This window comes from Brachyhypopomus gauderio, chromosome 14 (assembly GCF_052324685.1).
Source record: "Brachyhypopomus gauderio isolate BG-103 chromosome 14, BGAUD_0.2, whole genome shotgun sequence".
Taxonomy (NCBI): Eukaryota; Metazoa; Chordata; class Actinopteri; order Gymnotiformes; family Hypopomidae; genus Brachyhypopomus; species Brachyhypopomus gauderio.
The window spans coordinates 10,481,140-10,506,453 of NC_135224.1; the positions used below are offsets into that span (position 1 = coordinate 10,481,140).

The 25,314-nt window shown below is 44.6% G+C and overlaps 2 protein-coding genes across 3 annotated transcripts in view; both read right to left on the reverse strand.

Moving 5' to 3' along the window:
• Positions 1-10,227: 10,227 nt before the first annotated feature.
• The window catches only part of LOC143475654 (histidine N-acetyltransferase-like), a 35,740-nt gene continuing 20,653 nt past the window's right edge, over positions 10,228-25,314 (reverse strand). The window contains exons 1-4 of one of the 2 annotated variants that reach the window (XM_076973534.1): positions 12,689-12,865; positions 12,065-12,260; positions 11,517-11,741; positions 10,228-11,142 (exon numbers count right to left, since the gene is read on the reverse strand). In XM_076973534.1, coding sequence (XP_076829649.1) covers positions 10,558-11,142; positions 11,517-11,741; positions 12,065-12,260; positions 12,689-12,834 — 1,152 coding nt within the window. In that variant the 5' untranslated portion in view covers positions 12,835-12,865 and the 3' untranslated portion in view covers positions 10,228-10,557. Of the gene's footprint in view, positions 11,143-11,516; positions 11,742-12,064; positions 12,261-12,688; positions 12,866-25,314 lie in introns of those variants that run through there. The other variant, XM_076973535.1, reaches the window with a different exon arrangement.
• On the reverse strand, positions 16,444-24,821 carry LOC143475521 (histidine N-acetyltransferase-like). Its single transcript, XM_076973388.1, has 6 exons — positions 24,771-24,821; positions 24,213-24,326; positions 23,499-23,627; positions 20,570-20,765; positions 20,056-20,280; positions 16,444-17,189 (listed from the first exon to the last, which is right to left on the reverse strand). Exons 3-6 carry the CDS (start codon positions 23,591-23,593, stop codon positions 16,605-16,607), a joined length of 1,101 nt encoding a protein of 366 aa, XP_076829503.1. The 5' UTR covers positions 23,594-23,627; positions 24,213-24,326; positions 24,771-24,821; the 3' UTR covers positions 16,444-16,604.

Here is a 25,314-nt window from a genome sequence, read left to right on the forward strand (position 1 = left end):
GGTAGAGGGCGAGCTGGGAGAAGACTCCTCCTCGCACCACGAAGATACGCCAACGTTGGAGCAGCTGAAGCGGGATCCGCAGTGCGCCGACCTGCTGCGGATGGCTAGACAGGCGTCCAGCCCCGAGTGGGCGGTGGTGCTTCGCCAGGAGGCGGTTAAGGTCTGGCTGGCCAGACACCCGTCTCCTCCCCGCTCCCTCTCACCGCTGTGGGTGGGCTCGTGCGTCCTCGGAGCTACCGAGTCCACTCCAGAGAGCGAGTTCGGGGAGGAGGACTCCGAGGAGGAGCAGGAAGGAGAGGACTACCCCCCTTCTATAGGCGACGCCTCCACCGTGGACTACGGTGGAGAGGAGGAGGAAGAGGAATACCCTCCGTCAGAGGACTCCGCCTCCACCGTGGACTACGGTGGAGGGGACGGAGAGGAATACCCTCCGTCAGAGGACTCCGCCTCTACCGTGGACTACGGTGGAGGGGACGGAGAGGAATACCCTCCCTCGGAGAACTCCGCCTCCACCGTGGACTACGGTAGGGAGGAGGCGGAGTCGGAGGAAGAATCAGAGGACGAGGATTACCTCCCTCCGCCCGTGTGCTCCTCTCGCACCGCAGAGAAGGGTGAGGAGGAGGAGGGCTCCTACACTACGGAGGAAGAAGAGAGCCCTCCCCCCTCAGAGAGGTCTGCGGAGACCGTAAGAGGGAAGCGGACGCCCTCTTCCGCTCGCTCCAGAGACAGTGCTATGGACTGCTCCCGGGGTGGCAGCCCGGAGCAGCCCATGGAGTGGAGTCGGGGAGGAGAGGAGGAGGAAGAAATGGAGATCGAAGGGGACCACTCACACGGCCCGTTCGGTCAGTCCGTCAGCCGCGACGCACCAGGCGCGTACGCCAGCCCCGGCGCTCCTGGCACGTCAGCACGCCGCGCTGCCCCTGGCACGTCAGCCCGCCGCGCTGCCCCTGGCACGTCAGCCCGCCGCGCTGCCCCTGGCACGTCCGCCCGCCGCGCTGCACCTGGCACGTCCGCCCGCCGCGCTGCACCTGGCGGAGAGTCCGCAGCAAAGGCAGGAGGAGCACCGCCTACCGCAGCGCCTGCAGCACCAGCAGCTCCGGACCTCTCTCCCCTGCTCGCTCTCCTCCTGGCGCGAAGCCTGGCGCCTGTTATGTGTTTGTCTGTGCCAGTGTTTGTCAGTCTTCCCCTGTGTGTACCAAACCCGTTTTTCCCTCTTGTGCCACTGTGTGTGAACGTGCCTGTGTGTGTGTTTGTGAACGTGCCGTTTAATGTGTTTAACGTTTTTTCCCCCGTCTTCCCAGGGAGGGTGTGCTAGGCGATTCGTGATGGACGCTTCGCCAAGGGCAGTCACCTCCCAGACGCAGGACTGAGCGCGTCGGATCCGCCCATCGTCGTGGGTTCGGGGCACTCGGTCCTGTTGGCACCCCGGGACGGGTAGTGCCCTTGGAGGGGGCGTCTGTCACGTTGAGGACCCCGGCCCCTCCCTTTTGGGCGTGTGTTTACGTAGTCTACGTGCATCGTCTGCGTCTGTGGATATTCCGTGGTTATGGTTATGTCATGTGATAATCCGTCTCACCTGTGAATCGTCTCGTAATCACATGGGGTTAATGTGGTTTGTCTATTTAATGTGCGCTCGCGCAGTGTCCTGTGCTCGTCGTTGTCTATAGTCTGCACGTTGTGTGCCTGTGAATGTTTTCTGTGCGCCGTTGCGCAATATTCGTAAATAAAAACCGTGTCGTTTGGATCGGAGACCTGGACTCGTGTCTCGTCCTTGCTCCAGCACCCCAGCGTCACAATATTTTTATATTTAGCAGAAGGGTGCGATTATATTATTATTTTCTCCACCTTTATAATACTGTATTGAGTTTTTAAATATTTTTTAATTGAACACTTACTGATTCCAGGTCTAATCTGAGTGGTGTGAAACACACATGGCATCAGATAAAAATGAAGTATAAGAATATTGTACAAAGTGGTATGGCTGTACATAACTATATCTTATTTTTAAAATATATTCTAAAATATATTTATTTACAAGAAAAATGAAATAATGAAACATAACAGTGAATTTGACTGTAATGTATATTAAAAGGTTACAGGGTGGATGGTGGGGTGGGGTGGGTGGTGGTGCATGATTTAATGTGGAAAGCTGTGATTGCAGATGGGAGTCTCTGACAACTCCACCATCTCTGTTGTCACCCACATGCATGTAAGGTTCCTCATCTGTGGGCATGTCAAAGACGGTAGGCTGTCGCTCTTCCTGGATGGTTGCAATGTTGTGTAATACCACATATGCCATTATTATGTGGCACACCCTATCAGGGTTTACTCTGAGCCCCTTCAGGCACTGGAACCTGGCCTCGAGGATTCCTAGGGTTATTTAAATTCTTGCCCTGGTTTTGCTGTGGGCCTGATTGTAGCGGGACTGTGGTCCAGGTGCAGGATCTAAATAGGGAGTCATAAAGTAGGCCTATAGGACAGGCAGGGACACCCTCTGTCTCCATGAAGGAGGCCGTCATAGTGTCCTAAAATCACACTAGGGTTTGCAATGATTTAACTATTACACTGCATTACACTGATTTAACTATTACACTGCACTACCTCAGGCCTACTCTATTCAGATTTGTTGTACAGTGTGGAATCATACACGGATCCTGGCCATCTGGCTTCAACATTTGTGATGAGGTGGGAAGCATCACATATGATCTTGATGGGGAGAACGGTCAGTTCAATTCAATTCAACTTTATTATCATTATGCTGAAACAGGGTTGTACAGCACAATGAAACACTTTTAGGCTAGGCCTCAGTGCAATTACATACTACAAAATATCACAGCAGCAATTACATACAACATAGTGCAGGACAACATAGTGCAAGACGGTCATGGTGCAAGCCAGGCAATAGACATTAAATAAGCAAGGTAAAAAAATGTAAAATAGATAACAGTATAAGGTATGAAATATAAAAATATAAGTACAGTATGTACAGTGTGTGTGAGGTAGGTAAATGGGACAGGGATAAAGTGCATGGTGCATGGTGCCAAAGGCCTGGTGGACTGGTCTCTGGACTGGTGGCAAATCTGAGATATAGTCAGGGGGAGGTAAGTCTATATATGTCCAGTTTGAGGGAAAGTGGCTGGTGGCAATAGCTACGTTAGTTTTGTTACCATTAAAGATAAGTACATTATTCATTAAGTAATATAAAGGTTAGTACCTGTACATTAATGCTATGGATGGATTTTCTGTTTATGTAATCGCCTTCATGTTCTAATGGTGCTGGAATAGGTAGCATATGTAGGTTCCATCAATGCAGCCAAGCACTCTAGGAAATCCTTAAAATGTAAATGGAATTAAGTTTGTTATATACTGCTTCTCCTTTGCTTAATTTCTTTATTGTCCGTGTGAATTAAAGACAAACCAACGATGCTGTGGAATTCCTCTTTGATGTCCATAACTGGCTTATGCCCAGGAAACACCACAAAACTGGGCACTAGTCAATTTAATGCCAGACATAGTTTTTGGACAGACCGACATACAGTAGCTTTGCTGACAGATCTCGCATCTTCTACACTATAAAAAAAACTTCCACTAGCAAAAAACGAAGAGCGATGTATAACAATCTGGAGAGAATTTAGGGCTGATCCGCGATGTGTAATATTTGAAATGTGATGCTTAATAAGTTTATTGATGTAAGTATTGGATTGTGCTGAAAAACGATAACGTTCATTAAAAAAATAATCCGAAAATGATAGTAGGCCTATGTCTATTCGGGTTTTATAAGGCGTTCCCGACGAAGAACTCAGCGAATAAACTGAGCTTCAATATCCACATGATCTTCGAGGAAAGGACACGTCATGATGACGTGTTTGTAACTCCGGGACAGGTCCAAGTTAACCTGCCAGCGAGCAGGTTAGCTTCAGAGCGTAAATTGCTATAGTAACTGACTCAGGTTCTCTTTAAGCTTGGTTTCTGGAACGGAAAACCTCGAGTTTCCGTGAACTCTGAGTTAACTTACCCGGGTTTTCTCGCTTAACCCGCTTCTTGGAACACCCCCCAGATATCAATTTATGGTATATATGTGTATGGTATGAATTCTTTCCTAAAGTTCTACGACTCTCTGGGATAGTTTGACACACTCGGACCAAGTGGATGATGTGGCAGCGGGAGTCATAATCAAAACAATATCAAAAAGTATGAGACACACAGAGCTCAAATATCCAATTCAAAAGTTAAAATGCAGCTATTGTCACTCACGGCAAGAAATTCTGGCAGGTATTCCACAGCCGGGAACCGACAAGAAACTGCACAAAAACAGCTCACTGGTTAAAATGGTTAAGAAGGGCCAGTGTCTACTTTCCACAAACGTAAGTCACATTGTATTACATTTCAAACGGATAAAGATATTTCTGAAGACTATCAGTTGTGGCAGGACTCTAGAGTGCGACCAATTTCTCAATGGTGCGACAAAAAAAAAATCTGAGGTTGCACCAGTGCGACTAGCGGTTAGACGGGAAAAAGTCTCTGTGGTCCCTGTGGTTCAACAACAGACCAGTGTTAATTTCGTTGACGAATAAATTTTGTCATAGTTTTCGTCAACAAACCTTTTTTTCATGACGAAAACTAAATTAAATCTATACGAAGGGATAAAAACGATGACTAAATTAATGGACATTTTCGTCAACGAATAAAAACGAGACGAAAATATTGGCCAGCGACGACATCCAATCAGACCTGATTTATTTTGAGAAAGGTAGGGATAAGTTAAGAAGAGATCCAACTGTAACTACTTTAGCATACACGGAGAGGCGGGACAAACCGGGTAACCGTCCAATCAGAACTAACGTCTTCACATCGCTCAGAACCCGGGAAGACCATACTAGCCTGTGAACTGTGGTCACTCATGAAATTCAACTCGAAGTTAACTTGACAATGTCAGCAGGGAGAAAGATAAGCGGCGATATATGGACACATTTCTCCTTTGACTTTGAGAAAAACAAGTCGCTGTGTAAACCATGTGGGACGACGACATCTGGAAAAATACGACAAATGAAAGGACATCTGTGGGCTATGGCATTGCTGTTCTAACGGCACACTGTTTTATATAAAATGTAATATGTATTGTTCATAACAAACTCCATGTTTTTTTCAGGTAGAGCGAGCCTACTGGTCTTCAATGTTTTGTTATTGTTATGCTCAATAACTATAAGTTCAGGTCAATAAAGTTGTTTGGAAATCTGTTTTTGTATATATTGCACATACAAATGATAATATTCTGTAACTGGTTAATAAATTTCATTTTGTGCAAGTGTATATAATGACCATTTATATTTGTCAACTAAATTCTAATGATAATTAGTCGACTAAAACTAAAATCAACTCCAATGACTAACTTATGACCAAAACTAAATTACATTTTAGTCAAAAGACAAAGACTAAAACTAAATCAAAAATTGCTGTCAAAATTAACACTGGTCCCCTCTGCCTTTCACTGGCAGGCAGCAGCACACAGATCATCAGATGAGGCAGAGATGATAATCAAGTTTAACGTTGCCTACAATATTGCAAAAGAAGAACTTCCCTTCACTAAATTCAAGTCAGAAATAATTCTTCAGAGGAAAAATGGCTTGAACGTAAACCCGACGTACAGCAATGATGTCGCGAGCGACAAATTGTTAGTTAATTATTTACAAGTCAATATTCTCTATATGGACAGCAATAAAAAAGGTGAAACCGGTAAAACTGCGGTGTTAAATGTGATGCAGTCGAAAAATTTGAGTGCACCTAACTTTTGTGCTGGTGCACCTAAGAAAAAAAAGTTAGGCGCACCAGTGCAACCAGTGCAAAAAGTTAGTCTAGAGCCCTGTGTGGTCATAAACTTTAGCACTAAATGCTTGTGAAACCTTTGAAATAAGTACTTTCTCTATGTCGGTCAAGGATTTAACGTCAACGTTTAGCAACTTCAGGTAAAATGTACCTAAACACATGGTGAACAGGTCAGCCAAGAAATTATTTAGATGAATGGCCCAAAACAGTCAGTCACAGGCAAGATGTAACAATGATCAAGTATAAAATCTATCGTTTCTCTTGGTTTTTGCACTCAATAATTGCAGCTTGTCACCACTAAGCGAAAATAACACAGCAAGGCAAAACGCAAAATGAGTGGAAGAGTGGAAGGATAGGGTGTGACAGGTAGCCTGGAAACAGGAAAGAGTATGACACAGACAACAAAAGGGGAATGGTGGATAATGTTTCTGATTATGAAATTGCTGGTGCTACTGTGAAGAGTGACAATGTCTTTTTATTTAGTTCATTTCTGGTGGTAATAATTGATGGGATTGTTACCCAGCTAACAAAAAAATGTCCCAAGGACATTCCACAAGCCAATACTGCGAACGTCCTCTGGACATTTTTTGTATCGCCAAAATGTTTCAGGGGACGTTCAGTGGACGTTACAACGGACGTTTGTAGGACCACCTGGAAACATCCAGAGGACAATGAGCGGACGTTTAAGGAACGTCCTTTAAACGTCTCTTATGTGTTAAATTGTTTAGGTCTACTTCTTATGTTACTTCTAAAACAACTTAGATTTTATTGATTCAGTAAATCGATTTATTGTATATAGAATAAAAATGAACACACAAGAAGTGATAGGCTGTAAACAAGTTATTATTTTTAATTTGAAATGCAAAAAATGATCTTGTATCGTGTCTGATGTGCGCATTTTGAATGCTGTTTCAAGCCTCCTTTTCACACGTTTCTTGGGGTGAAGCCTAAAATAGACAAAGATACACGTTTGTTAACATTTAATTTTGTGACCTCTGGTTATAATAAACGAAGTAATTTCAATGTTTTGCCTGAAGAACAGCAGTTACTCAAATCTATCAAATGCTAACCTAGCTAGGTAGCTATAGTTGGCATTAACTTGCTAATGTAGCTAGCTACTTATAGCGAATGCTATCGCTGTAGTTATCTGTGGCTGAGACCATCAACATCAGTTAACGTTACTATTGAAGTCTTAATTCGGTGATTCATATAACTTTATCATTTGGTAGCGTAGCGTAGTGATAATTTAGCTCTAGCCATGACCATAGAATTAATGTCCAGCCACAGATGGGCATCCGTTTTTGGTCCACCTGTTTGATTTTGTTGATCGGGTTTTATGATTATCCAGAGAGATTAGCTGAGGGTTTATTAAAAATCACCTCATACATTAGCCGCAACTCAGAAGATAAATTTACTAAGATATTTTAATCAAATGTAGGTGACTCACCTTGAATTTAAAATAACAGCTTCTGTCAGAATATTCATGTTAGCTAATGTTCCTACGTTGCGAAAACACGGCTCGTGCGTTTATGTTCCCGCTTGGTAATCCTTTAGTGAGTAAAACTTTAAATCAGCTGACTGCCTTTCACACACGCACCATGACAACGGTCGCGGGACCACGTCCGGACGTTATTTTTTAATAACGTTATTTTAACGACTATACAGGGATGTCACCGAACGTCCTGTGAATGTCTCTTTGGGAACGTTCCGCCAGGACGAGGGGACCTGCTGGGAACGTCCGTTATGGCCTAGGAACTAGTGATGTGTCGGTCACGAACGAACCGGTTCAAAGAGCCGGCTCCCCTCTAAGACCGAGCCGGTTCCCATCTAAAGCCTGGTTTATACTTGACGTGTCGCGAGGGTCCACGCGGCGAATATGACGTAATCGCTTTGGCTCCGCCCGTGCGTGATGGCCTCGTGCGCTGTCGATTCGCGAGGTCATGCACCTCCGCGCCTCAGTGCAATGAACAAAGTCATGTTTGCAGGGTTCATACACCTTTACAAGGTGGAATTAAAGCACTTGAACGGCACTTTAAAGGTCAAGTTCAATATTTCCGAGCACGTTAAACTTAAGTTAAATATTTATACATATACTTGAAATGATTCAAAATAATTAGCTTTTAATCACATTATTTAATGGTGGTTTATTTTCAAAATGCCCAATCTTAACTTCTTCTTGTTCTCTCATGTTTCGTCCTAGAATTATAAAACGTAATACAAGAGAGTTGTTCAGTCAGACAGATATTTGCCTGGTGTAGCGTCAGGTAAAAATGTTCTTTCACCGGTCGGTTTTGCAGGAGTTTTTTATTTTCCAATGCCACCTATCTTTTCGGAGAACACTGCAGTGAAGCTCGCGAAAGTATAAGCGCTTCCACCGTTCACGCAGAGTCGCGCGAGGTGGGCGGAGTCACGCGCTACGGCAGGGGTGGCCAACCCGTGGCTCGCGAGCCGCATGCGGCTCTTTGCCTGGTTTCATGCGGCTCCCCAGCCGGTCCGCGGTCTCACCTGCACAAACGGGGCGACACACTGCTACATTTTCGTGGTGCACGGTTAGTTTACAAGCCTAGTGAGCCGCTAATACTTTTAAAACCGGCGTAGTGGAAAACACGCATTTGACTGTCTTCACAGCTAATAATTTATACTCGCCACCCCCCCCCAGCCCCCCCACCCCCGCTCAACAGATTACACTCAAACCCCCCCCCCCCCCCCCCGCTCAACAACCTACACTCGCCCATGTACGATGTGTCTCTTTGCCGTAAAGCCTGGGTTATACTTTCGCGAGCGACCGAAGCGTGCGACTCCGCACACCTCGCGCAACCCTGCGCGAGCGGTGTAGGCGTAACACAGTAAGAAAAGTGGCTCTTGGTCTATGACGGATTGGTCACCCCTGCGCTACGGTCACTTGCTAAAGTATAAACTAGGCTTAAGACCCCCCCCCATCAACATAGTACGTTCGCCACCCCCTGTCAACAAATTACGTTCGCCACCCCCTCAAATAAGGAGCCATTTGGGAGCCGAAAGAACCGACTCTTTATGAGGAGCTGACCAAAAGATCCGGCTGTCTAAAAAGAGCCGAAATTCCCATCACTACTAGGAACGCCCTATCGCGAACGTTATTAAAAACCTCTAATAAGAACGTCCACGAACGTCCCCGGGACGTTCGCTGTTTGCTGGGTACCTGGTGTGGACTGTTAGGAAGGGAGGAGTCTGGATGTCCCTATTAGTGATGGGAATTTCGGCTCTTTTTAGGGAGCCGGATCTTTTGGCTCAGCTCCTCATAAATAGTCGGCTCTTCCGGCTCCCAAATGGCTCCTTATTTGAGGGGGTGGCGAACGTAATTTGTTGACAGGGGGTAGCGAACGTACTTTGTTGACAGGGGGGTGTGGCAAACGTAATTTGTTGGGGGGGGGGGGTGGCGACGAATCTACTTTGTTGACCGGGAGGGGGTCTTAGAGGGGAACCGGCTCAGTCTTAGAGGGGAACCAGCTCTCGTCGTTCACTTAAAAGAGCTGGCTCTTTGAACCGGTTCGTTCGCGACCGACACATCACTAGTCCCTATAAATGGGGACAGAAGACAAATGGAGGAAGCGGGCTTTTTAAAGGACGTGGAAGCAGTTTCGTCCGTGGTTTTTAACTAAAAAACTGCGACATGAGCTATTACTAAGACCAACTGGATTGGTAGTGGACTCCTTGTCGCCTCCTCCCCTGGATTTTATTATTTTAATTATTTAGTGTGTTGTGTAGACCGTTCCCTCCGGTGGTTGCCGGTAGACTTCGTGTATGATTTGTGGTGCTGATTATATTTTAGTGGCAACGTGTTTTGTGTGTTCTTTGGTTATCCTAGTTTGCTGTGTGGGTTTTACTTTGGTGGGTTTTTACTTTTGGTAGGTTGTCAGGCGGCATCTACCGTGAGGGCAGTTCCAGTGTGTTCTCTTTTATATTGTAATAAATATTTAAAATGCATACACATTAGTGGTTTGATTGCTGACCACCTAATCTGGGACCTGTGGGTGAAACGCGACTCTTTTATTAAGAGTTCCTAGGGCTCTCTTCCTCCTAGGTGGCGTAGTCGGGGTTAACGTAGTCCGTCCAGTTTGGACAGGTTACACTACCAATGTTATACTAAAACATGTAAAGGTGTTTTGTGCATGGCAATTATGTAGGAATGTTTGGGGGGAAATGTTAAGCTGTTATTTATTTACATCTTACTCCAATTTCCTGATGCCTAGAAATACTGCATGTGTACATCCACTTACAATTAAGATTTTTATTTAAACATGTACAGTTGTTTTTAGTAACATTTTCAAATAAAAATGTAATGTTGATTAGTCATTATTAATAAAACATAAAAGATAGTAATTGGACAAATGAATAATTCCAGTGCAGACTTTATTTTAAAAATAGTCAGCATTCTAAAAAGGATGCAATAAATTATATAGAAATGTTGATCTGTGTGGCAATGCTTTTCATTTGATTTGACCAGTACAGATATCACACACCAGTACCAGGATACATATAACTGAATGGTTAAGCCAGCGGTAGTGCTTTTAATTACAAATTTACAGATAGCATGCTCACTTTTTCAGGTGCATACTGTGTTTCTGGATTTTGGCAGCAAATACATGATATGTAATATCTGTAACTGAGTGAATTAATTGTATATACTGAAAATATTGCTTCTAAACGTCCCATAAGTGATATTTCAGACATCTGCTGTCTGTGTTTACCTGCCAATCATGGCAATTCTTTCTCCAGAAACACTTGCTTCCAGTAATGCCTGCATTGCTTCACTTGCTCATCTCCGTCACAGAACTCTCTCATACCCTCCCACATGGTTTGGGGCATGTAGATATTAACCAAAACAATACCATGAAATTGCCCCATACTCTGTTCCAAATGGGCAACCAATGCCTTCCTTGCCAAAGAAAGATTAGCTCCAAACATGTCTATATTTAATCGCAAGGAACCTCCATTAAATGGAATAGAGTAGGCAGGCGTATGAAAGCTCATAAAAGTTGGCTTTCCATTGCAACAGTTAGCCAACCAGGTAAGGTTCAGCCTTTCTAAGATTTCCAAGTTGCTTTCTATTGGCTTCAGAGGCAGCCAATCTTGGACAAAGGCCCCTCCAGGAAGCTCAATCCTGGTGGATAGGTCAGGGTCCAGGAGTAGGGCCTTGAGCTGTTGTCTGTCCTTTACAACAACTAGATCACTCTTGTTGTCTGTGGGTCCACTTGTCTTGTCCATACTGTCCAGTTTTGCTTTCAGGCCTAAGACAAAGCTGTTAAAGCTCTCTGCCTCTCCACGCAGAGACAGAATAGCCTGAGAAACGTAAAAAGGGAGGGGTAACCAAAGCAGTATACTGAAAAAAATTATCATAAGTAAGAGAACTAATAATCTATGTCAGGGTTGGCGTTAGTGCTGAAGAGTTCAGAATGGAGACTAGCTTGCATGGGAACATTCGTCTATTAGCCCTAAGGGCTATTTAGAGGTTTCAAGTTCTGAAGTGAATTTTAAATTATCGAGTCATTTCATATTAAAGACCCTGAATAACTTTCATCCTCTTTTCTTTTTTTTATTCATGTCCAATACAATAAAAAGATGACAATGCTATTTAGTTTATTTTAAATTGGCTAATTTAAGATGATTTAATAAAAGTGAATTTATGTAAAAAAAATAAAATAAAAATTACTCACGCGTTCAGCCAGAACAGTGAATTTGGAGAGCTTCTCAGGTGGTGGGTCATCACCTCTCAACAGTCTCTTGGTCTTTACACTGGGGTAAACCTGTTTGATGTAGTTGTCAGTCACTCTTTGGATCACTCCAGCCACGCCACAACCTCTTTCGCTCAGGCACACCCTTAATCCCTCCATCACCACAGTCTGACCCCCATCAACCACCACTGCAGAATCCAGTGCCACCTACAGGCAAACAGAAATTAATCACTGAACAACCGAGAAAACAGAATGAAATTTTTATTGTTGATGCATCCTTTATTTTGGTATATCAAATAAAGAAGAGTTTGGCAACATTTTCTCTGTTTACAAAACTTAGCTGAGCCATATTGCATTGTGAATTTGGACTTTTACGTGACCATAGCAAAAACATAGGAATGATTACATAATATTGTTAGATGCTGCACATTTTCTTTTTTGCCACGACAAAATGGTGTAGTCCCTTATCTAATGTGATGAAGTAACTACGGTTCCTGAATGAACCCTGACCTTAAAGGTCTAACACTTACCAGCTTCCCATCTCTTCTAGCAATAATAACCACTCTGTCTGGCTCAGTCATCCAGGTGTGGTAGCGATGAGGTAAGTAGTCATTGCCCTCATAAATGCCTTCTGATATGGCCATCACTTCATCATAGTCCTGCGGTCTGGCCAGCCAGAAAGTTAACCCGGCATCCTTCGTTACAAGCTGTGCCTCCATTGTTTTCCTAGTGGAAAAGAGCAACTAAGGAGATTTGGTTCCTCCTTAATTAACGTACACTATATTTTATCTAATTCTTCCAGATGCACTTAAACTTCTGAAAGACTGAAGCCAAACTGAATTTATGGAGTTCATCACTAAACCGCCTTCAAATTAAATGCGTAATAAAAATAGATAAAATTATGGGATTCTGTGTAATCAACAGCAGTTCTTTGACACCATGAGGAGTTTCCAGTAATTAGCATTTACAAATAAACATGAAACAATAATAGTCCTGATCAATTAAATGCAAGTTTGTCCGGTAGATGTGAATATGAAACATCAAACAAGTAGTTTGCATAGACAGAAAACTACTGATATTGTTGATCTCACAGGCGTGAATAGCCCCTAAATTGATTATTTTTGTGTGAGATAAAAAAAAATGTTGTTACTCACGCATTCAGCCAGAGCAGTGAATTTGGAGAGCTTCTCAGGTGGTGGGTCAAGAAATACAGAAATCCCCTTTGCCTCACAAATGGTATGAGCCACATTCTCTGTCCTACCCCTGCCCTGCTCTCCTCGATACTGTGCCGAGAGTGCATGCGCACGCACGCACGCACACGTGCGCGCTAGTTTGACTAATAATAATAATAATTATTATTATTATTATTATCTTTATTTGTATAGCACCTTTCATACATACAACACCTCAAAGTGCTTTACAGAATAAAAAAAAGAAACACTGAAAGGAAGCAAAGATAAGAAGACAAAAAAATATTAAAATAAATTAAAGATAAAAAGGAAACAAACACAATAAAACAATGTAATAAAGTGACAAATTATAAAATAATAGATAACATAATGTAATAACGTAAATAAGATGGAACAGAGTTAGAGTTTCTTAACTAAAAGCAGATCTAAACAGGAAGGTTTTGAGACTCTTCTTGAAGCTGTGCAGGCATGAAATGCCTCTTCCAGAGCTTTGGGCCATAGTGGCTAAAAGCACCATCGCCAATCATTAATCGGCTTTTAGGAATCACCAATAGATTACTGTTTGAAGACCTGAGATACCTGACTGGAACATATCTAACCATCATTTCACTGAAGTAAAGAGAAGCAAGACCATGAAGACATTTAAAAACCATCACTAGAACCTTAAAATCTATTCTAAAGCTGATAGGTAACCAGTGCAGTGAGTGGAGTGCAGGTGTAATATGATCTCCCTTTCTCCTGCGGGTCAGAACCCTTGCAGCAGCATTCTGAACTCGCTGTAGGTGAGAAATAGAGCTCTTTCGAAGAGCACATAGAACAGTGTTACAATAATCTATTGTAATTGTAATAATGACAGTGAAACAAGTTTTTCACTGTCAGCAGGAGGGAGCATATCTCGGACCTTAGCGATGTTTCAAAGGTGAAAATAAGCTGTCTTGCATGTAGTCATAATGCGTGATTTGAAGCAGAGCTCATTATCAAAGGAGACGCCCAAGTTCTTAATACATTGTTTGGCATTCGGATTCATTTGATTTAAACAAGTCTGAACATCATTCCTTTGTGAATCGCTACCAAGAACAGGAACCTGTCTTCTCTTTATTTAATTGCAGAAAATTCTAGAGAAGTTCTAGAGAAATGTAAAGTGTCATCTGCATATTGATGATAACTAATACCACGTTTGTTAATGATATGTGATAACATATAAGAGTTGAACCGCAAAGGCCCAAGAATTGATCCTTGGGGGACCACACAAGTTATTTTTTGATGTGTGGAGGAAGTACCTAATGCAACATAATAATTGTGCACATTTAGATAACATCTAAACCAGTCTAAGACACTAAGACCTTCCCAGTTCTGAAGTCGATCAAGAAGGATTTCATGATCAACAGTGTCAAAAGTGTCTTTTTTCAGTGTTTTCCTGCATCTTCATCCAATTTCAGATCATTTACTCCCGTAACTAGTGCTGTTTCAGTGCTGTGGAGGGCTCTGAAACCAGATTGAAAAGTGTAGTAAGGAGACTTTGAGGAACACTTCAGACAAGGAAACCCCAGAATGTTGAGCAGATGGTTATAATTGTGTTTCAGAATCTCAGACTGTTGTTTGTAAACATCACTAGAGCCGACATGCACAATTGGTCTTTCCATAGCTGGATGATCATGCAGTATGCGTGGAATGTTGGTATCACTTCACAGACAGTAACACGAGGAAAGCAAAAAGCCTTAATGCTGTTGCTCCATATATTTCTAATGACTGAGTCCCTAATCAGCATACTTTTGGGCAGTGGAGGCGCTCCTCGTCTCGTTTCACAGTTCATGCTTCAGCGGCCAACACAAGCATCATGCTGATGGCTAACCCTGTTAGTATGCTTATTAGTGAGCTGCCGACTGGCACGGTTTGCAAGCTGGTGGGTGGCAGGCATGTGGCCATACTGATGGCTAATACTTTTAGCATGCTTGTTAGCATGCTGCCAACTAGCACGGTTGGCAGCCTGGTGGTTGAACACATGTGGCAAGAGGTTTTGCATGTTGATATTTAGCAGTGACACTGGAGTTGTTCCTCTGATGCAGACTGGGTTTTACTGCTTGTTTTCCTGGAAAGGGAGGCAGTATGTGGTTTGACTAATCGAGTTGAGGTGAGAGCTTCATTTGTTATCTAATATATCTTAATTTCTTATCTTCATTTTTTACTTAAAAGAACGTTCTGTTCTGGACATGGTTACTTGCCAAACTTGTTGTGCCCGTTTCTATTTTGTTCTTATTGTTCCTCCCCCGAACAAAAGTCCAGTCCCTATCGTTGTTATTGTTCACTGGTTTGGGAGTTGAGGCCAATATGAACTTAGGTTTTGCCCCCAGTACATCCCAGGGACAATGCAGAGAGATGTCACTTTCTTTGCCAGTTGCTGAGACAGTTTTATCAGCAGTTTGCATGGCAAAAATCGAGTCCAGATATTCCTCATCTTCCCTTATATGTGTATGGTATGAATTCTTTCCTAAAGTTCTATGACTCTCTGGGATAGTTTGGGACTCACTCGGACCAAGTGGATGATGTGGCAGCGGGGAGTCATAATCCAAACAATATCAAAAATCATGAGAGACACAGGGCTCAAATATCCAATTCAAAAGTTAAATAGCAGCTGTGGTCATAAACTTCAGCACTAAATGCTTGTGAAACCTTTGAAATAAGTTACTTTCTGTATGTCGTTTAAGGAATGTTTAGCAACTTTAGGTAAAATGTACCTAAACACATGGTGAACAGGTCAGCCAAGAAATTATTTAGATGAATGGCCCAAAACAGTCAGTCACAGGCAAGATGTAACAATGATCAAGTATAAAATCTATCGTTTCTCTTGGTTTTTGCACTCAATAATTGCAGCTTGTCACCACTAAGCGAAAATAACACAGCAAGGCAAAACGCAAAATGAGTGGAAGCAGGGTTGTCAACTCTCATGCATTGAGCGTGAGACACACGCTTTTGACCGTTTTCACACGCTCTCACGCCACACTTCCGATACGCTTAATTTCCATTTTACGTTAGCCACCCCCCCCCCCCCCCCGCTCAACAACTTACATCCCCCACTCCCCCCCTCGCTCAACAATCTACACTCGCCACTTCGTAAGCGAACGTCAAAAGTTGGCAACCCTGGGAAGAGTGGAAGGATTGGGTGTGACAGGTAGCCTGGAAACAGGAAAGGGTATGACACAAACAACAAAAGGGAAATGGTGGATAATATGTTTCTGATTATGAAATAGCTGGTGCTACCAATGTTATACTAAAACATGTAAAGGTGCTTTGTGCATGGGAATTATGTAGGGATGTTTGGGGGGAATGTTAAGCTGTTATTTATTTACATCTTACTCCTATTTCCTGATGCCTAGAAATACTGCATGTGTCCATCCACTTGCAATTACAATTTTTATTTAAACATGTACAGTTCTGTTTTTAGTAAAATTTTCAAATACAATTTTAATGTTGATTAGTCATTATTAACAAAACAAAAGATAGTAACTGGACAAATGAATAGGACCAGTGCAGACTTTATTTTAAAAATAGTCAGCATTCTAAAAAGGGTGCAAAAAAACGACATAGAAATGTTGATATGTGTGGCAATGCTTTTTATTTGATTTGACCGGTACAGATATCAGACACCAGTACCAGGATACCTATAATTGAATGGTTAAGCCAGCTGTAGTGCTTTTGATTACAAAATTACAGATAGCATGCTCACTTTTTCAGGTGCATACTGTGTTTCTGGAATTTGGCAGCAAATACATGATATATAATATCTGTAACTGAGTGAATTAATTGTATATACTGAAAATATTGCTTCTAAACATCCCATAAGTGATATCTCAGACATCTGTTTTCTGTCTTTATCTGCCAATCATGGCAATTCTTTCTCCAGAAACACTTGCTTCCAGTAATGTCTGCATTGCTTCACTTGCTCATCTCCGTCACAGAACTCTCTCATACCCTCCCACATGGTTTGGGGCATGTAGATATTAACCAAAACAATGCCATGAAATTGCCCCATACTCTGTTCCAAATGGGCAACCAATGCCTTCCTTGCCAAAGAAAGATTAGCTCCAAACATGTCTATATTAAATCGCAAGGAACCTCCATTAAATGGAATAGAGTAGGCAGACGTGTGAAAGCTCATAAAAGTTGGCTTTCCATTGCAACAGTTAACCAACCAGGTAAGGTTCAGCCTTTCTAAGATTTCTAAGTTGCTTTCTATTGGCTTCAGAGGCAGCCCACTTTGGACAAGGGCCCCTCCAGGAAGCTCAATCCTGGTGGAAAGGTCAGGGTCCAGGAGTAGGGCCTTGAGCTGTTGTCTGTCCTTTACAACAACTAGATCACTCTTGTTGTCTGTGGGTCCACTTGTCTTGTCCATACTGTCCAGTTTTGCTTTCAGGCCTAAGACAAAGCTGTTAAAACTCTCTGCCTCTCCACGCAAAGATAGAATAGCCTGAGAAACATAAAAAGGGAGGGGTAACCAATGCAGTATATTTTAGAAAATGGCACACTGATTATAAGTAAGAGAACTAATACTTGATGTCAGGGTTGGAGTTAATGCTGAAGAGTTCAGAATGGAGACTAGCTTGCATGGAAACATTTGTCTACTGTCCCTAAGGGCTGCTTAGAGGATTCAAGTTCTGAAGTGAATTTTAAATTACCGAGTGTCACGGTGCAGCCCCTGACCCCTCCCTCTGGGCGTGTGTTCATGTCGTCTATGTCCAGTCGTCTGCGTCTGGGTATCTTCGTGGTTGTGGTTATGTCCGTGTGTTAATCAGAATCACTTGTGGCTCGTCTCGTCATCACGCGGGGATTATGTGGTTTGTCTATTTAGTGTGCGTTCGCGCAGTGTCCTGTGCTCGTCTTTGTTAGAGTCGTTCACGTTTGTGTTTATGTTCTACGTGCGCTGTAAGCACTTCTTTGTGTCAATAAACGTATCGTTCGTCTCTGAAGACTGGACTCGTGTCTCGTCCTTCCTCCAGCGCCACAGGGTCACAGAAAGACGAGCCGAACAAGCATGCCAGGACACGCATCCCGCGCCAAGAAGGGGAAGAGGGCCAGTAAGCACCATCACGCCTCTTCCCCTGTACGCCGCCGCGCCAACCCCGTGACTGAGGAGATGCTGCAGCAGGACCCCGTGTGTGCGATGCTGCTGCAGCAAGCCCAGGTAGCCAAGCAGGACTCATTGGCAGAGCATTTCCGCCAATCCGCACTGCGGGTTTGGAGTGAGAGACATCCCTCTCCTACCAGAGACCCCTCCCCAGTGATGGTCGGGTCCTTTGAGTTCTGCTCAGCGGGGATGACTCCAAAACCCCCCGAGAAGGAGTTTGAGGGGGAAGAGTCGGAAGAGGACAGTCCACCACCGCCCGTGTACTCGGCACGTACCGAGTACTATGGCAAGGGTGAAGAAGAGGTCAGCCCTCCCCCCTCGCTGTATTCGGCTCCTACGGAGTACTACGGGGAGGAAGCAAGCCCCCCGTCGTCCGAGTGCTCCAACCCTCCGGCTTACCGTGAGGATGAAGCGAGTCCTCCGCCGTCCGAATACTCAGGGTACAGTCCGCCTCCTTCTGAATACTCAGAGGGCGGGCCATACACTGAGAAGGAGGAGGAGGTGAACCCGCCTGCCTCTGAGAGCTCTGGAGGAACCGTGAGGGAGAAAGGAGGGCGGAAGGAGAGCGGTCATCCCTCTCACTCCGAGGGGAGCGAGATGGACTCCTGGTGCTGCACCCCGGAGGAACCCATGGTATGGAGCCTGGGTGGTTCGGAGGAGGGGATGGAGACTGAGGAACCCTCACCCGCAGCCAGACCAGAAGAGTCTCCACCATGCGGAGGTGAAGTCCCCCTGTGGGGTGCGCGGAGACCAGAAAGTGAGCATCGGCAGGCGTATCCAACCGCGCACACCCGAGGGCGCGCGAATAGACCGGTCGCACGCCTACCGAGAGGACTGCAGGGGCATACGCCAGTCGTGCCGCTCCTGGTGGAGGGTTTGCGGCAGGAGCGCAAGGGAGACCGCCCACTGCAGCGCCCGCTGCTCAGGGAGGATTCCCCCTCCCTGGCAGCGCTCTTACAGGCGCAAAGCCTGGCTCCGTTTTCATGTTTTCTTGTTCCAGTGTTTGTGTCTGTCCCCGTGTTGCTCCCGAATCCCCTATTCCCTTTTGTGCCTCTGTTCCTAAATGTTCCTGTTTGTGTTTTCGTGAATGTTCCATGTTTTGTGTCTAACGTCTTTTCCCCTGTCTTCCCAGGGAGGATGTTCTAGGCTGTTCGTGGCGGATTCCCCACTGAGGGCGGTCATCTCCCCGACACAGGACTGAAGGCTCCGGATCCGCCCATCGGTGTGGGTTCGGGGCATTCAGTTCTGTTGGCTCCCCGGGATGGGTAGTGCTCTTGGTGAGGGGCTCTGTCACGGTGCAGCCCCTGACCCCTCCCTCTGGGCGTGTGTTCATGTCATCTACGTCCAGCCATCTGCGTCTGTGTATCTTCGTGGTTGTGGTTGTGTCCGTGTGTTAATCAGAATCACCTGTGGCTCGTCTCGTCTCGTCATCACGCTGGGATTATGTGGTTTATCTATTTAGTGTGCGTTCGTGCAGTGTCCCGTGCTCGTCTTTGTTAGAGTCGTTCACGTTTGTGTTTATGTTCTACGTGCGCTGTAAGCACTTCTTTGTGTCAATAAACGCATCGTTCGTCTCTGAAGACTGGATTCATGTCTCGTCCTTCCTCCAGCGCCACAGCGTCACACCAAGTCATTTTGTATTATAGACCCTGAATAACTTTCCTCTGCTTTTCTTTTTTTTATTTAAGTCCAATACAATAAAAAAATGATAATTCTATTTGGTTTAGGTTTTAATCAGCTAATTTAAGATGATTTAATAAAAGTGAGTTTATGTAACTGCTTATGGAAATTAGTTCCTTTGTGATCACATATTATAAAATATACCCCTACTGGTCACCCCCGTCCACAGCGGCAGTGGACAGTCTTGTTGTTGTTGCGTTGTTTGTCCCTCAGGGGGGCGGGTCCTATGATCCGCCTCACCTGAGGGTCATTTGTTTGTCTATATAATATGTCTTGTCTTTGTACCAGTTGACTGCTGGTCATTGTATCCTTAATTTGGATCGTGTCACGGGTGTTTGGTTTGCGCACTTTCTTCATTAAAAGCCCCTTTTTCCCTGAGATTTAGCGTGATCGCTTCCATTTCATTTCGCACTCCCTACCCGTCACAATGTTGAGAAGTACTGCAGTTGTTTAGTGTAGGTTATTAAGGAAGTGTATCAAACTGCATAGATTATTTTTGTGGGAGATAAAAAAAAATGTTTTCACTCACACGTTCAGCGAGAACAGTGCCTTTGGAGAGCTTCTCAGGTGGTGGGTTATAAGCCCTCATCCCTCTCTTGGTTTTTACACTGGGGTAAACCTGTTTAATGTAGTTGTCAGTCACTCTTTGGATCACTCCAGCCACGCCACGACCTCTTTCGCCCAGGCACACCCTTAATCCCTCCATCACCACAGTCTGACCCCCATCAACTACTAGTGCAGAATTCAGCGCCACCTACAGGCAAACAGAAATTAATCACTGAACAACCGAAAAAACAGAATGAAAAATTTTTATTATTGAAGCATCCTTTATTTTGGTATATCAAATAAACAAGAGTTGGGCAACATTTTCTCTGTTTACAAAACATATCTGAGCCAAATTGATTGTGAATGATTACATAATAATTTTAGATGCTGCACATTTTCTTTTTTGCCATGACAAAATGGTGAAGTCCCTTTTCTAATGTGATGAAGTAACTCTATGATTCCTGAATAAACCCTGACCTTAAATGTCTAACACTTACCAGCTTCCCATCTCTTCTAGCAATAATAACCACTCTGTCTGGCTCAGTCATCCAGGTGTGGTAACGATGAGGTAAGTAGTCATTGCCCTCATAAATGCCTTCTGATATGGCCATGACCTCATCATAGTCCTGCGGTCTGGCCAGCCAGAAAGTTAACCCAGCATCCTTCGTTACAAGCTGTGCCTCCATTGTTTTCCTAGTGGAAAAGAGCAACTAAGGAGATTTGGTTCCTCCTTAATTAACGTACACTATATTTTATTTAATTCTTTCAGATGCACTTAAACTTCTGAAAGACTGAAGCCAAACTGAATTTATGGAGTTCATCACTAAACCGTTTTTAAAATTAAATGCGTAATAAAAATAGATAGAATTATGGGATTCTGTGTATTCAACAGCAGTTCTGTCACGGTGAGGCGGCCCCCTACCGGTCGCCTCCGTCCACAGCGGCTGTGTTGTTGTTGTTTTGTGACGTCGTGTACGCCCCTCAGGTGGGCGGAGCCCGTGATCCGTTCCCACCTGATGGTCGTTTGTCTGTCTATATATGTCTTGTCTTTGTACCAGTTGACCGCTGGTCATTATATCCTTAATTTGGATCTATTGCACGGGTTTGCACACTTTATATTAAACCATCCTTTTTCCCTGAGACTTGGCGTGATCGCTTCCTTTTTGTTGCTCACACCTGCCCGTCACAGAATGACCAGCCACCCTTCGGAAGCCGCCGAGTCTCTTTTTCTTTCTCCTTCGTTCGTGGTCATGTCTCGTGGTAAGTGTTTGTCTGCGTGGTGTTTTGTGAAGAGTTCCGCCGTGCTTTTGTGTTGTGTTTGTGGCACGGCGTGGACCAGGGCTGTCTGCCCTGGGAAAACTCTTCGTGTCTGTTTGTTAGTTTGTCTGAAGAGCTCCGCCGTGTCTGTGTTTGTGGCATGGCGAGGACCAGGGCGTCTTCCCTGGAAAGGCTCTTCATGTTTTGTGTTTGTTAAAACGTGTGTTCATGTCAACGGATGTGTGGATCAGTGTGCGTGCTCGTTATGTTCTATGTTGAATGTTTTGTGTGTGACGCGGTCGCCGCTCGTCACCGTCGCCTCGCTCCCCGTGTGTCTTGTGTTAAATGTGGGGAGCGACTGCGACTCTGAGCGGCGCGCGTCACTGTGTGTTTATGTAGAGCACGCATGTGTAGGTCCCGTCTGTCTGTCTGTGCACCGTTTTTGTTTGCTTGTCTAGTCTTTGCGTGTGTGTTGTGTCCTAGCGTGTTGTCTATTGTTAAGTGTAATTCCACGCTTGCTCCTCCCCTTAAATGTGTGTTTGGGAGGGGGGCGGTTGTGGTCCCGTGCCACTGGGTATGGCACGGAGGGCGTCTGAGGCGCATTTGTGTTCTATGTTGGTGTTGGGGGGTGTGTGTGTGTGTGTGTGCTGTTTCTGTGCAGGTGCTTCCCCCTGGCGGTGTCGTGGTGTTCCTGGACCTTGTGGGGGTCTCCACCTGGCAGGAGCCCCCTTGTGTTGTGGGGTGACCGGAGCCCGGTCATGAAGAGCCCCTCCCTAGAGGGCTGGGGCCCCCGGATGTTTGGGGACCATGGGACTCCGGTCTGAAAAGCTCCTGCTGAGGGAGGAGATCCTCCCTCCTGCCCGGGGTGACCAGGAGGCCCTTGGGGCTGCTCCCTAGCCCGCGTCGGGGGTGCTCTGGGCCTCGGTCTCTGGCGCTCCTGGGTTGGGTGGAGGAGTCCACCTTGTGATGAGGGACCCCGGGAGGGGTTGGCTCCCCCAGGAGGCTGGGGTGACCCCTAGCAGAAGGCAGGGGTCAGCTCTGGGAGGAGGTAGGTCCAGGAGGTGAAGAAGCCACGCCTCGGGGAGGTAACCTGCACACACACATACGCTAAGGACGACACAGGAGCCATAGCTCCTCGTCCTCACACCTGTGGGGCTCACCGGCCAAGGGCCGGTTAGGGCGCGAGGGCCCTGTGACCGACCGGGGCGTGGTTATGTGTTGTTAACGGCCCAGTCCGTCCAGGGTCCCGCCCAGGGAGGTGAGCTGACTAACGTTATGTGTTTTGTGTTTCAGCTCGTGGACTGCAGGAGGTGTGTCCCTGCCTGTCCTTGCCTTCCTGCCCCTTCGTGTTGTTGTGCAGCCGCTGTGTGCCACACACCCAGTGGAGGGGAGTGCGGCTTGGTGGGGGGGTCTGTCACGGTGAGGCGGCCCCCTACCGGTCGCCTCCGTCCACAGCGGCTGTGTTGTTGTTGTTTTGTGACGTCGTGTACGCCCCTCAGGTGGGCGGAGCCCGTGATCCGTTCCCACCTGATGGTCGTTTGTCTGTCTATATATGTCTTGTCTTTGTACCAATTGACCGCTGGTCATTATATCCTTAATTTGGATCTATTGCATGGGTTTTAGGTTTGCACACTTTATATTAAACCATCCTTTTTCCCTGAGACTTGGCGTGATCGCTTCCTTTTTGTTGCTCACACCTGCCCGTCACAAGTTCTTTGACACCATGAGGAGTTTCCAGTAATCAGCATTTACAAATGAACATGAAACAATAATAATAGTCCTGATCAATGAAATGCAGGTTTGTCTGGTAGATGTAAATGTGCCATATTTTGTCTATTGTGATTTTTCACCGCAATCGAAATTTGTCCTCTACTTTTTACTCATCTGTGCAGTTAGAACACACATACTAGTGATTACTAGGGGGCTGTGGATCACACGTGCCCAGAGCGGTGGGCAGCCCTTGCCCGGCACCTGGGGAGCAGTTAGGGTTAGGTGCCTTGCTCAAGTCATGGCTTCAGGTCTTGGAATCGAACCCACAACCCTCCGGTCACAAGACCAATTCCCTACCACCAGGACATGACTGCCCCATGTGAATATAAAACATCAAACAAGTAGTTTGCATGGACAGAAAACTACTGATATTGTGAATAGCCCCTAAATGTTACTCACGTGTTCAGCCAGAACAGTGGATTTGGAGAGCTTCTCAGGTGGTGGGTCCTGAAGCAGTGCAATCCTCTATGCCTCACAAATGGTATGAGCCACATTCTCTGTCCTACCCGTGCCTTGCTCTCCTCAATACTGTGCCAAGAGTGCATGGGCACACACGCACACACACACACACACACACACACACACACATGTGCGCGCTAGTTTCACTAATAATAATTATTATTATAATCTTTATTTGTATAGCACCTTTCATACATACAACACCTCAAAGTGCTTTACAGAATAAAAAAAAAGAAACACTGAAAGGAAGCAAAGATAAGAAGACAAATTTTTTTTAAATAAATTAAAGATAAAAAGGAAACAAACACAATAAAATAATGTAATAAAGTGACAAATTATACAATAATAGATAACGTAATGTAATAACAGAGTTAGAGTTTCTTAACTAAAAGCAGATCTAAACAGGAAGGTTTTGAGACTCTTCTTGAAGCTGTGCAGGGATGAAATGCCTCTGTGCTCCTCAGGAAGAGAGTTCCAGAGCTTTGAGCCATAGTGGCTAAAAGCAACCTCGCCAATCTTTAATCGGCTTTTAGGAATCACCAGTAGATTACTGTTTGAAGACCTGAGAGACCTGACTGGAACATATCTAACCATCATTTCACTGAGGTAAAGAGGAGCAAGACCATGAAGACATTTAAAAACCATCACTAGAACCTTAAAATCGATTCTAAAGCTGACAGGTCACCAGTGCAGTGAGTGGAGTCCAGGTGTAATATGATCTCTTTTTCTCCTGCGGGTCAGAACCCTTGCAGCAGCGTTCTGAACTCGCTGTAGGTGAGAAATAGAGAGAAAAAGAGCAACTAAAGAGATTTGGTTCCTCCTTAATGAATGTACACTATATTTTATTTAATTCTTTCAGATGCACTTAAACTTCTGAAAGACTGAAGCCAAACTGAATTTATGGAGTTCATCACTAAACCGTCTTTAAAATTAAATGCGTAATAAAAATAGATACAATTATGGGATTCTGTGTAATCAACAGCAGTTCTTTGACACCATGAGAAATTTCCAGTAATCAACATTTACAAATAAACATGAAACAATAATAGTCCTGATCAATTAAATGAAGGTTTGTCCGGTAGATGTGAATATGAAACATCAAACAAGTAGTTTGCATGGACAGAAAACTACTGATATTGTTAATTTCACAGGCGTGAATTGCCCCTAAATTGATCATTTTTGTGGGAGATAAAAAAAAATATTGTGACTCACGCGTCCAGCCAGAACAGTGGATTTGGAGAGCTTCTCAGGTGGTGGATCCTGAAACACAGCAATCCTCTATGCCTCACAAATGGTATGAGCCACATTCTCTGTCCTACCAGTGCCCTGCTCTCCTTGATACTGTGCCGAGAGTGCATGCACGCGCAATCACACATACACACACACACACGTGCATGCTAGTTTGACTAATAATAATTTTTATTATTGTTATAATCATTATTTGTATAGCACCTTTCATACATACAGCAACTCAAAGTGCTTTACAGAATAAATTAAAAAAGAAACATTAAAAGGAAGCAAAGATAAGAAGACAAAATGAAAATATTAAAATAAAGATAAAAAGGAAACAAACAAAATAAAATAAAGTGACAAATTATAAAATAATAGACAGCATAATAACGTAAATAAGATGGAACAGAGTTAGAGTTTCTTAACTAAAAGCAGATCTAAACAGGCAGGTTTTGAGACTCTTCTTGAAGCTGTGCAGGGATGAAATGCCTCTGAGCTCTTCAGGAAGAGAGTTCCAGAGCTTTGG

Bases quoted from the DNA above. Each gene is read 5' to 3' on its own strand.
- LOC143475521 (XM_076973388.1), bottom strand. From the start codon at position 23,593: ATGTGGCTCATACCATTTGTGAGGCATAGAGGATTGCACTGCTTCAGG. The intron at 20,281-20,569 runs GTAAGTGTTAGA...GTTTGCCTGTAG, and splicing joins CTAGAAGAGATGGGAAGCTG to GTGGCGCTGAATTCTGCACT. The intron at 17,190-20,055 runs GTGAGTGAAAAC...TATGTTTCTCAG, and splicing joins GCACTGTTCTCGCTGAACGT to GCTATTCTATCTTTGCGTGG.